The 13729-nt window shown below is 43.7% G+C and overlaps 1 protein-coding gene across 2 annotated transcripts in view; it reads left to right on the top strand.

Annotated features, from left to right (window-relative positions):
* The first annotated feature begins 7978 nt into the window (after window positions 1-7978).
* The window catches only part of LOC138323228 (vitamin K-dependent gamma-carboxylase-like), a 32438-nt gene continuing 26687 nt past the window's right edge, over window positions 7979-13729 (top strand). The window contains exons 1-6 of one of the 2 annotated variants that reach the window (XM_069267653.1): window positions 7979-8114; window positions 9647-9725; window positions 10240-10514; window positions 11757-11912; window positions 12291-12456; window positions 13221-13299. In XM_069267653.1, the coding sequence (XP_069123754.1) occupies window positions 10256-10514; window positions 11757-11912; window positions 12291-12456; window positions 13221-13299 (660 nt within the window). In that variant the 5' untranslated portion in view covers window positions 7979-8114; window positions 9647-9725; window positions 10240-10255. The remainder of the gene's footprint in view (window positions 8115-9646; window positions 9726-10239; window positions 10515-11756; window positions 11913-12290; window positions 12457-13220; window positions 13300-13729) is intronic. The other variant, XM_069267654.1, reaches the window with a different exon arrangement.

Raw genomic sequence — 13729 nt, 5'->3', positions numbered from 1 at the left:
ACGGCTACAATAACGGGTGTCAGGGAGGGTCTGGTGTAACTGTCGTAACGGCTACAATAACGGGTGTCACAGGGAGGGTCTGGTGTAACTGTCGTGACGGCTACAATAACGGGTGTCAGGGAGGGTCTGGTGTAACTTTTGTGACGGCTACAATAACGGGTGTCAGGGAGGGTCTGGTGTAACTGTCGTGACGGCTACAATAACGAGTGTCAGGGAGGGTCTGGTGTAACTATGTCTTGACGGCTACAATAGCGGGTGTCAGGGAGGGTCTGGTGTGTAACTTTTGTGACGGCTACAATAACGGGTGTCAGGGAGGGTCTGGTGTAACTATATCCTGACGGCTACAATAACGGGTGTCAGGGAGGGTCTGGTGTAACTGTCGTGACGGCTACAATAACGGGTGTCAGGGAGGGTCTGGTGTAACTGTCGTGACGGCTACAATAACGGGTGTCAGGGAGGGTCTGGTGTAACTTTTGTGACGGCTACAATAACGGGTGTCAGGGAGGGTCTGGTGTAACTGTCGTAACGGCTACAATAACGGGTGTCAGGGAGGGTCTGGTGTAACTGTCGTGACGGCTACAATAACGGGTGTCAGGGAGGGTCTGGTGTAACTTTTGTGACGGCTACAATAACGGGTGTCAGGGAGGGTCTGGTGTAACTGTCGTGACGGCTACAATAACGGGTGTCAGGGAGGGTCTGGTGTAACTGTCGTAACGGCTACAATAACGAGTGACAGGGAGGGTCTGGTGTAACTTTTGTGATGGCTACAATAAAGGGTGTCAGGGAGGATCTGATGTAACTGTCGTGACGGCTACAATAACGGGTGTCAGGGAGGGTCTGATGTAACTGTCGTGACGGCTACAATAACGGGTGTCAGGGAGGGTTGGTGAAACTGTCGTGACGGCTACAATAACGGTGTCAGGGAGGTTCTGGTGTAACTGTCGCGACGGCTACAATTACGAGTGACAGGGAGGGTCTGATGTAACTGTGTCTTGACGGCTACAATAACAGGTGTCAGGGAGGGTCTGATATAACTGTCTTGACAGCTATAATAGCGGGTGTCAGGGAGGGTCTGGTGTAACTGTCGTGACGGCTACAATAACGGGTGTCAGGGAGGGTCTGGTGTAACTGTCGTGACGGCTACAATAGCGAGTGTCAGGGAGGGTCTGGTGCAACTGTGTCTTGACGGCTACAATATCGGGTGTCAGGGAGGGTCTGATGTAACTGTCTTGACGGCTACAATAGCGAGTGTCAGGGAGGGTCTGGTGTAACTGTGTCGTGACGACTACAATATCGGGTGTCAGGGAGGGTCTGGTGTAACTATGTCGTGACGACTACAATAGCGGGTGTCAGGGAGGGTCTGATATAACTGTCTTGACAGCTACAATAGCGGGTGTCAGACAGGGTCTGATGTAACTGTCATGACGGTTACAATAGCGGGTGTCAGGGAGGGTCTGGTGCAACTGTGTCTTGACGGCTACAATAGCGAGTGTCAGGGAGGGTCTGGTGCAACTGTGTCTTGACGACTACAATATCGGGTGTCAGGGAGGGTCTGGTGCAACTATGTCTTGACGACTACAATATCGGGTGTCAGGGAGGGTCTGATATAACTGTCTTGACAGCTACAATAGCGAGTGTCAGGGAGGGTCTGGTGTAACTGTCGTGACGGCTACAATAACGGGTGTCAGGGAGGGTCTGGTGTAACTGTGTCTTGACGGCTACAATAGCGGGTGTCAGGGAGGGTCTGATATAACTGTCTTGACAGCTACAATAGCGGGTGTCAGGGAGGGTCTGATGTAACTGTCGTGACGGCTACAATAACGGGTGTCAGGGAGGGTCTGGTGCAACTGTGTCTTGACGGCTACAATAGCGAGTGTCAGGGAGGGTCTGGTGCAACTGTGTCTTGACGACTACAATATCGGGTGTCAGGGAGGGTCTGATATAACTGTCTTGACAGCTACAATAGCGAGTGTCAGGCAGGGTCTGGTGTAACTATGTCGTGACGACTACAATATCGGGTGTCAGGGAGGGTCTGGTGTAACTATGTCGTGACGACTACAATAGCGGGTGTCAGGGAGGGTCTGATATAACTGTCTTGACAGCTACAATAGCGGGTGTCAGACAGGGTCTGATGTAACTGTCATGACGGTTACAATAGCGGGTGTCAGGGAGGGTCTGGTGCAACTGTGTCTTGACGGCTACAATAACAGGTGTCAGGGAGGGCCTGGTGTAACTGTCGTGACAGCTACAATAACGAGTGTCCGGGAGGGTCTGGTATAACTGTCGTGAAGGCTACAATAACGGGAGTCAGGGAGGGTCTGGTGCAACTGTGTCTTGGCGGCTACAATAACTGGTGTCAGGGAGGGCCTGGTGTAACTATGTCGTGACGGCTACAATAACGGGTGTCAGGGAGGGTCTGGTATAACTGTCGTGACGGCTACAATAACGGGTGTCAGGGAGGGTCTGGTATAACTGTCGTGACAGCTACAATTACGGGTGTCAGGCAGGGTCTTGTGTAACTGTCGTAAAAGCTACAATAACGGGTGTCAGGGAGGGTCTGATGTAACTGTCGTGACGACTACAATAACTGGTGTCAGGGAGGGTCTGATGTAACTATGTCGTTACGGCTACAATAGCGGGTGTCAGGGAGGGTCTTGTGCAACTGTGTTACGGCTACAATAGCGGGTGTCAGGGAGGGTCTTGTGCAACTGTGACGACTACAATAATGGGTGACAGGGAGTGTCCGGTGCAATGTCGTTATGGCTACAATAAAAGCTGTCAGGGAGTGTCTGATGTAACTTTTGTGACGGCTACAATAACGGGTGTCAGGGAGGGTCTGGTGTAACTATATCCTGACGGCTACAGTAACGGGTGTCAGGGATGGTCAGGTGTAACTGTCGTCACGGCTACAATAACGAGTGTCAGGAAGGGTCTGGTGTAACTATGTCGTGACGGCTACAATAACAGATGTTAGGAATGGTCTGTTGTAACTATGTTGTAAAGGCTACAGAAACGGGTGTCAGGGAGGGTCTGGTGTAACTATTGTGACGGCTACAATAACGGGTGTCAGGGAGGGTCTGGTGTAACTGTCGTGACGGCTACAATAACGGGTGTCAGGGAGGGTCTGGTGTAACTGTCGTGACGGCTACAATAACGGGTGTCAGGGAGGGTCTGGTGTAACTGTCGCGACGGCTACAATAACGAGTGACAGGGAGGGTCTGGTGTAACTGTCGTGACGGCTACAATAACGGGTGTCAGGGAGGGTCTGGTGTAACTGTCGTGACGGCTACAATAACGAGTGACAGGGAGGGTCTGGTGTTACTGTCGTGATGGCTACAATAACGAGTGTCAGGGAGGGTCTGGTATAATTATGTCGTGAAAAATCTACAATAACAGATGTAAGGGATGGTCTGGTGTAACTGTGTCGTTACGGCTACAATAGCGGATGTCAGGGAGGGTCTGCGGTAACTGTGTCGTGACGGCTACAATAGCGGGTGTCAGGGAGGGTCTGGTGTTACTATGTCGTGACAGCTACAATAACAGATGTAAGGGATGGTCTGGTGTAACTATGTCGTGACGGCTTAAATAGCGGTTGTCAGGAATGGTCTGGTGTAACTGTCGTGACGGCTACAATAACAGGTGTCAGGGAGGGTCTGGTGTAACTATGTCGTGACAGCTTCAATCATGGATGTCAGGGAGGGTCTGGTGTAACTATGTCGTGACGGCAACAATAACTGGTGTTAGGGAGGGTCTGGTGTAACTATGTCGTGATGGCTAAATTAGCGGGTGTCAGGGAAAGTCAGGTGTAACTGTCCTGACGGCTAAAATAGCGGGTGTCAGGGAGGGTATTGTGTAACTGTCATGGCTACAATAATGGGTGTCAGGGAGTGTCTCAGGTGTAACTGTCGTCACGGCTACAATAACGAGTGTCAGGAAGGGTCTGGTGTAACTATGTCGTGACGGCTACAATAACAGATGTTAGGAATGGTCTGTTGTAACTATGTTGTAAAGGCTACAAAAACGGGTGTCAGGGAGGGTCTGGTGTAATTATGTCGTGACGGCTACAATAACGGGTGTCAGGGAGGGTCTGATGTAACTGTCGTGACGGCTACAATAACGGGTGTCAGGGAGGGTCTGGTGTAACTGTCGTGACGGCTACAATAACGGGTGTCAGGGAGGGTCTGGTGTAACTGTCGCGACGGCTACAATAACGAGTGACAGGGAGGGTCTGGTGTAACTTTTGTGACGGCTACAATAACGGGTGTCCTGGAGTTTCTGGTGTAACTGTCGTGACGGCTACAATAACGAGTAATAGGGAGGGTCTGGTGTTACTGTCGTGATGGCTACAATAACGAGTGTCAGGGAGGGTCTGGTATAATTATGTCGTGAAAGCTACAATAACAGATGTAAGGGATGGTCTGGTGTAACTGTGTCGTTACGGCTACAATAGCGGGTGTCAGGGAGGGTCTGGTGTAACTGTGTCGTGACGGCTACAATAGCGGGTAACAGGGAGGGTCTGGTGTAACTATGTCGTGACGGCTACAATAACTGGTGTCAGGAAGGGTCTGGTGTAACTATGTCGTGACGGCTTAAATAGCGGTTGTCAGGGATGGTCTGGTGTAACTGTCGTGACGGCTACAATAACGGGTGTCAGGGAGGGTCTGGTGTAACTATGTCGTGACAGCTTCATTCATGGATGTCAGGGAGGGTCTGGTGTAACTATGTCGTGACGGCAACAATAGCTGGTGTTAGGGAGGGTCTGGTGTAACTATGTCGTGATGGCTAAATTAGCGGGTGTCAGGGAAAGTCAGATGTAACTGTCCTGACGGCTACAATAAAGGGTGTCAGGGAGGATCTGATGTAACTGTCGTGACGGCTACAATACCGGGTGTCAGGGAGGGTCTGGTGTAATTTTTGTGACGGCTACAATATCAGGTGTCAGGGAGGGTCTATTGTAACAATGTCTTGACGGCAACAATATCAGGTGTCAGGGAGGGTCTAATGTAACTATCGTGACGGCTAAAATAGCGGGTGTCAGGGAGGGTCTGGTGTAACTGTGACGGCTACAATAACGGGTGTCAAGGAGGGTCTGGTGTAACCATGTCGTGATGGCTACAATAGCGGGTGTCAGGGAGGGTCTGGTGTAATTATGTCGTGACGGCTACAATAACGGGTGTCAGGGAGGGTCTGGTGTAACTGTCGTGACGGCTACAATAACGAGAGTCAGGGAGGGTCTGGTGTAACTGTGACGGCTACAATAACGGGTGACAGGGATTGTCTGGTGTAACTATGTCATGACGGCTACAATAGCGGGTGTCAGGGAGGGCCTGGTGTACCTGCCATGACGGCTACAATAATGGGTACCAAGGAGGGTCTGGTGCAACTATGTTGTCACGGCTACAATAACGGGTATAAGGAATCGAGGGTCCATCCTCGATACCCCAGGGGTTCCTATCACTGTGGTAATAGCCATCTCTGGCTTAAAAGAGATGCACGCTGATAATACGTGTAAAACGAAGGTTGATCGGTAAAATACGCTTTGGATGGATAAAGTGCTTGGTGACCGTTTGTAAAATGATGTGCGGTGGGATAATGTGCGTTTCGGATGGACACATACTCTGCGGATGACTGTTAAAGAGAATGTGGACGTCATTAACATTATACCTATTTCATTGCTTTATAAACTTTTAATGCATTGATCTTTTGAAAGTAACACTTTTAAATTATACCCATTATTGTAGCCGTAAAGAGTTTAACCAGAACCTCCTTGACACCCGCCATAGAACAGGGGCGCAATGTAAGGTCGATGTCAGTTTGTCACCCATAGTATATGAGGTCTAGGAATAATATTAATTCATCCATTAATTCATCGTCAGTTACCCACGTAACCAGTCCATATTAAATTGCGGTCAGAGCGTAGCGGATTTTAGACACTGGTTTCCGAGGGTGCCATTATTAGCTGATGAGTGTCAACCAAAACCGAGACACATTATTCTGTCTCTGGGTGTAAGTCAGGGTTACATTAGTCTATCGCTGGTACCCTACATCAGCTCCTGTCCTCATCGAGCCCCCCGTCAGAGTATCCGCGACAGCTAGGGTTGTGCCCAGTTGAGCCATCCGTCATGAGCGTACTACACTTGACCCTTCCTGGCATGAGCGTACTACACTTGACCCTTCCTGGCACCCCTCAAAGTATCCGTCACGACGTCTGATGTAGGTCCATGTATGGCCTTATACTCTGTCGACATGGGTATTAATCAGTGCTATTTAGGTCGAACACATATCACCAGTGCTCAGCTATACTAGATAGATCAGCAAGGTGTCTAATAATCATAATACACCGAGAGGTGACCTCGTGCAGTCCGTATACAAAGAAGAGCAGACGACTATTAAAAGCGCGGGAGAAAGCAGACGACGTGGATTGGCCACATGTGACATCGGACCTGCAGCTGTCGGCCTTCCAAACCACCCCAATGACAGATGGAAATCTGAGAAATGACATTTAATTTAACACATATTGAAAGAGGTTTATCTTTCTCCAAACAATTATTGATCTTTTCACTCAACCCGACCAGCGTAGGTTTACCGATTGACGGGCCTGTAAGACAAACATTTACTTGTGTACGGTTGTACTGCCCTAGGACCAACTCGATGATACATATTATAGCACATTATTCTATTGTATATTGCCATATTAAACAATAAACATGAAGTCTGGAGATTACTGGCAGGGCATAGATCACACGTCAAAGCGGTGGCCTACACAGGATAAATCGATACAGCGTCGAAGACAACAAGTGTTAGCCTGACTCCAGCCACTGGATGTCAAAATACCGACAACTGTTTAATTTCAGGATGTGCCAGGTGTGGCGAGATGACAAAACCCGGAGTAGTCAGAGCAAAAAACTAAGACCTAAGGAAATATTTATGATGATATATAGATTCTATTATAATTTTTTACTCGCAACTAAGATGTGGATGAAGGTCTAAGTTGGTAGTGTTTTGGTTGCGAGTTCCAATTGTGGGTTAGTTGCCAGGTACCTCTGTTGAACCGTGGTTTTCCTCCGGGTACTCCGAACGCTGGCTCTTAAAAGGACGTCAATTAAACTAGACTAAAAAAACAAATCTTGCATCCCCGTTCCCTCTAGATCTCGACCCGGTATTATTTAAAGTCTTGTTATCTGTCATCCTCGATATTCCAGGGGTTCCAATCACTTTCGATCTCTAGATCTAAAGATCGATCGATATTCAAGGGGTTCCGATCTAGAGATCGAAAGTGATCGGAACCCCTGGAATATCGAGGATGATCATCTGTATATAATTCTTCAAGCAATTTTTCTTCACTATTGGACTGGGTAACCGTCTTAAGCGTCCTAGATAATCACCATAGGCCTAGTATGCAAGTTCATCGGGTCCAGAATACGCTAATACGCCATAGATCTAGCGCATGGGAAACACAAGGATCTGAGACCAACCAGAGAGCACATACACCATATTTAGACATTTTATGTGTCTAGATAAAAAAAAATCAATGTGATGTATAGTGCTATGTAAAAATGGTCTATGGGCAATGGTGAATTCTCAGATCCCTGTGTTAGTTTACTATTATTTATCAAACCTGTCCACAATGACGCAAATATTTTAGATAGACACCGCGAGGATTTTTGTATGGATTAGTGAAAGTATAAACTGATTTACAGTTAATTCAATAAATACACTAGCTTTGAAGTTATGCACTGATATATAGTTTTATATCATTCATTAGTGTCCAAAGACTACCGATTCATCGGATGGTATAGAAGTTTTCTCTCAACAATATTCTGATAGCTGGTATATAGATATCTGTGTTTATCTCGAATATTTTCCTATCAGTTTATTTTACTTATTTTGATTTATTTTCTACCGTTAACGCTACACTTATCTTATTATTCGTTATCTCAATTAAATATATATTTTTATATTCCGGATGCTTAGGTAGAACTCTCCGGTTTGGATTTTATAGTTCCATCAGTCACTTCCTTATTGATTTCAAACAAAATGCGGAAAGAGGGAAGTAAAATAAGTCTGGTGAAGCATCAGCGGCGCGGGACACCTGTTTGAATTGGATGCTCTCGGTAAGACCCAGCTTTACACGCTTGCTTTTTAAGATAAACTTTTAAATAGTTAAATACAACAGAATAACTTTGATATGTTATAAAAGTTCAGTAATTTTCATATGGTTTGATACTCCAACAATGAGGTAAGATTATAGCTCATAGTATTTGTACAATATTCCGATATTTTGTTTTCAAAATATGTATTTTTTTTGTGCACTACTTACACTTGACTTATGAAGTCATTTCCTTCTTTGTTTTTACCAAAATGGCAACGAAAAAGTATTGCGTGGTAATGAAATACGGTTTTCTCAAAAAGTGCATAAAGGAAAATTATTTAAATATTGTTAGCTGAAAGTGTAGATAATTCTCTACAAGTATGCCAAAATTGGGTAAAATAAAAATTACGAAGACTTTTGGCACACGACTATAGATGTAAAAGGAGCGGGTCATTGTGGTTTGTACATAGTGTTAAATACGGTCTCTTTCACTCAGCTGACGGAGCATGCTTCTTTGGCTCAGTTGGTAGAGCCGTAGATTTCCATGCCGGAGACCCTGGTTCGATTCCTGGTCGGGGTACTCGACAGGAACGTGTATTATGCCTGTTCTTCTACTTAAACAAAATGCACTCCCGGTTTTGTATGTCTGATTTTCGAAAAAAAATAAAAAAGTTGAAATTGCATGTTTTCATGCTTTCAAAAATTATAAAAATAACATCGGGAAAACTGATCACATCAAACCATGATATAATCAATTTTTGTGTTAATGCAAAAATATTAGTCAAGGGAAAATGCCTGAAAACCGAAGGTCCCTCTTGCCTGTCAACAAAGACAATGAAGGAATAAGCTTATGTATATAATATGTTTCTTCTGCTCCTATATGACTGGTTACAGACACATTTAATTGTGTAAGAATTTCATTCTCCTACATGACTGGGTACAGACATAATGTGATTGGGTTAGGATTGTCTCCCCCTTCATAACTTTGTACTGACATATTGTAATGGAGTAATGGTTGTCTCCCCTTACACATTACTCATTGACTGGATACAGACATATCGTGCTAAGTGGATGATTTACCCCCCCCCCCCCCCTTAAATATCTATTTTGATAGGGAAAGAGTTGTTTCCCCCTAGTGCATGACTGGGTACTGACATCATAGATTATTGTTATATTGAGTAAGAATTATCTCCCCCTATATAACTGGCCCACGGGTACTGAGATATTGTGGTTGGATTAGGGTTGTCTCCCCCTACATGGCTGGGTACAGACATCTTGAGGTAGAGGAAGGTATTATACCTTGATGAAAAATTCACCCTAACCTTCTCACATTTGCTGGTTTTTAATTGAAATATAGAGTTAATGCAATTTCTCTTGCCCCAAAGGAAAATTGCCTCAAAGGAAAAAAAATCATGTTGGCCTTGACATGAATAAATTTCAGTTTGTATCAAAATTATATTCAAAGTGTGTGTGTGATGTGGTCATGTTAAATATAACCTGATGATATTAGTTGATTCAGAATATAGTAAGGTATCTTGTTGATTTATCTGACAGATAGAAATCCTACAAGTATGATGGAGATGTAGACCATCCTCAATCAATACCAGGCTTGGTGTTGTCTGACCACACGGTGGTAAGTAGTCTATCACAGACACACACATTACAGTATAATGTGGCACAGGAATATTGTGCTGTATTTGGTGACCATTTAACACAGATATCACTGGTATTATAACAGGAATATCTGATTTTATTTGGTGAGCATTTTAACACAAATCTTACAGTACACTTGTTACAGCAATAATGTGTTATATTGAGCATTGTAAGAGGACGATTGTGTTGTGTATCTTCAAGTGGTAAACTTCTTCAAAGAGAAATGACATACATGCTTTTTGTTTAAGAAATAATGTAGGAATTAACAGGATTGGTCTGTAGTTGAACAGGAAGTGATAAGATGTTCATAAGTACAGTTTAGTTTGTTTCCAGTTAGATATCATACAGGGAAAGGAGGATTAGTTTCTGACTTGATTTTACAGCAGGGTTATTTGAAGGAGAGGGTGTAAAAGCTGAGAGTATCATTACCAGTATTACATTTTAACTGAATTATTTATGTATTTTTATATCTTATGAGGTTTTATTTCTCACAGTGACACACACACAGCCATGGCACAGCCTAACAACCTGAGACACAGGGGAAGGACCAAGGTGAGATACTCAGAGAGCAAAAATGTCCCTGAACAGTCAGACAAGCAAGAAACTCTCAAACAGTCAGCCGTCCCAGGCCAATCTGGTGAGAATGAAGGAATGTTTGCAGCAGTGTTTGGATTTAACTTATATGAACTGTCATCCTTTTTCTCCATAGTGAAACTCTTGTGTCGACCAACAGATTCTGCAAGTTTAGGAGTTACGAGATTTATGTTTGGTAAGTAAGTTCAAATATATCAACATAGTTTTCATCGTCAGAGACCCAGGGATGATCACACTATGCTATGCTACACTTATAACTGTAGTACGATCACCCATGTAAGTGTAGTGCGAACACCCATGTAAGTGTTGTGCTATCATCCATGTAAGTGTAGTACGATCACCCATGTAAGTGTTGTGCGATCACCCATGTAAGTGTTTTGCAATCACCCATGTAAGTGTTGTGCGATCACCCATGTAAGTGTTGTGAGATCACCCATGTAAGTGTAGTACGATCACCCATATAAGTGTTGTGCGAACACCCATGTAAGTGTTGTGCGATCACCCATGTAAGTGCAGTACGATCACCCATGTAAGTGTTGTGCGATCACCCATGTAAGTGTTGTGCGATCACCCATGTAAGTGTTGTGCGATCACCCATGTAAGTGTTGTGCGATCACCCATGTAAGTGTTGTGCAATCACCCATGTAAGTGTTGTGCGATCACCCATGTAAGTGTTGTGAGATCACCCATGTAAGTGTAGTACGATCACCCATATAAGTGTTGTGCGAACACCCATGTAAGTGTTGTGCGATCACCCATGTAAGTGCAGTACGATCACCCATGTAAGTGTTGTGCGATCACCCATGTAAGTGTTGTGCGATCACCCATGTAAGTGTTGTGCGATCACCCATGTAAGTGTTGTGCGATCACCCATGTAATTGTAGTATGATCACCAATGTAAGTGTTGTGCGATCACCAATGTAAGTGTAGTACTATCACCCATGTAAGTGTAGTACGATCACCCATGTAAGTGTTGTGCGATCACCCATGTAAGTGTAGTACGATCACCCATGTAAGTGTTGTGCGATCACCCATGTAAGTGTTGTGCGATCACCCATGTAAGTTTGTGTGATCATTTATGTAAGTGTTGTGCGATCACCCATGTAAGTGTAGTGCGATCACCCATGTAAGTGTTGTGCGATCACCCATGTAAGTGTGTGTGATCATTTATGTAAGTGTTGTGCGATCACCCATGTAAGTGTAGTGCGATCACCAATGGGTCTCTGACGATGCATAACTATTAACTCTAAAAATTCTACATATTTGGAGCCACACTGACTAGTGCCATTTGTAAATGTTTCCAAAATGTCTATCAGCTTCTGATGTAAATAAATCTTATTTAAGGAATCAAATTCAGTCTATACCTTAGTGTCCTATTTATTGACCAACTGCATGTTTTGTCTTGTGTTTTTGATAGGTCTATTGATGATGATCGACATCCCACAGGAGAGAGGTATGGCCGTGGTGGATAATCGATGGGGAGACAACTCTACCTGTTATTTCCCTTTGTTTGACTGGCTTCACCCTCTCCCCATTGAATGGATGTACTTCATCTACTTCATCATGTTGTTGGGTGTGTAGGCATTGTTTTAAATGTCATCATATTTTTATGCCTCAACCACAAAAGGGAGAGGAGAGGATATAAAGTGTTACTGATATCCGTAAATGTAAAAGCAAAGGCAGCCATTTCATAAATTTGTATGGATGACAGGAGCATACCATATTCGACCCAATAAGTGCCCACGTCCCTATAAGCGTCCCTCTCCCCTTTTTGAGGCCTTGATTTCAGTTGCCCAGGCACAGATAATAACCAATAGTACACAAAAAGGTATGGATTTGTAATAATTTCGTCTTATTAGAACCTTTTCATTTCAGCAGATGTTGTGGGGATCATGCCTCAGTTTCCTAAGGAATTAACTTTATGTTTATAATGTTCCTGGTGACATTTCAGGTGCCGTGGGGATCATGCTCGGATTTCTGTACAGAATCAGCTGTGTGATGTTCCTCATGACTTACTGGTACATATTCCTGTTGGACAAGACGAGCTGGAATAATCACTCCTATCTCTACGGTCTCATGGCATTCATACTGCTGCTTTGTGACGGCAACAGATACAGGTGTTATACTAGTGTCACTCATTTCTCTGTTAGTTCATTTTGCCCCTATCACGTTGACTTTATGTTCTACTGCAGTATTATACAAATCTATGAGGACTCAGAAATTTTAATGATTATTATTTATTATACATGTATAAATACACTATTTTGTGGCCACAACATTATTTACATCAATTTAGCCAAGACATTTTAGGGGTGTGCGCCATTACTAGAATCTTACATGGGTCTGTTAGTGGACAGGGATACCTCAACCTGAGTGTAAGATTTTGATTGACAAACATAAGGCTTACTGAAATCCATCACAAGGACTGAGATAACACTGTCCACCTGACAGACCTATGTATTCTTTTCTCCCATACGCAAACAAATAAAAATGATGAAATTTCAGTTGTTTAGAAAAAAATATCATAGTGTCACCACAGCTACGTTATAAGGCATTAAACTAAATGACTCCATCAACAATGGGCACTGCATGTCTAGTGCGTGTGAACGGTCTTTTTCCTACCTTAGTTAAAGCATCTTTTCCTTTACAAGCACAGAATAACCCTGTCAAGTATGGAAGAAAAAGTCAGTCACTCTGCGCTATTTTGAACCATTGTACATACCGGTAGCATGTCAATGAAACTTCATATTTGTGTTACGGGCATTAATGCTATCTGGTTACAGATTCTATGGCAGAACATTAACGGTTTTATTATAATTCTAACAAGGCTATACTTTAGTGTCAGTTCTCTGAATTGTAAGTTGTTGTTTTGTGGGCTCAGATCACTGGACGGACTTCTGAGGCCTAAGATAAGGAACAGTCATGTGCCTCTGTGGAACTATACCCTACTCAGGTGTCAGGTACGTACTAATATAACAGTAGTGATGAAAAGTAATCAATAGGGTTGGATACTGTTAAACTGTACGATACCATACCTATGAAACAATACTGTTATTTTTTAACGATGCTGACACTGATACTTTTGAAGAAATATACTGTAATACTGGTTGTCTAAAATACTACATATCAATTTCATTTGATTTAACATTGCTAATGCACAAGATGTTGTGCAGACTTTACATTTTAGAACAGAATTCCAAGACTTGAATAACATGTTCTTACACACAGTGCCTGTCTCCTTTATTTAGTCATTTTTACATGTTGTATTATTTCCAAATACCGATACTTTTTAAAGCTGGAAGGTACCAGTATCAGTATCGGGTACCGATATCCAACCCTTGTAATCAAATGTTGATAAGTTGACAAGATGGTTTCAGAATTGCATGTGTC

Source organism: Argopecten irradians, chromosome 5, assembly GCF_041381155.1.
Source record: "Argopecten irradians isolate NY chromosome 5, Ai_NY, whole genome shotgun sequence".
Classification (NCBI taxonomy): domain Eukaryota; kingdom Metazoa; phylum Mollusca; class Bivalvia; order Pectinida; family Pectinidae; genus Argopecten; species Argopecten irradians.
Note: the sequence above shows the minus strand (reverse complement) of the source record. Positions and strands in the feature narration are given on the sequence as shown.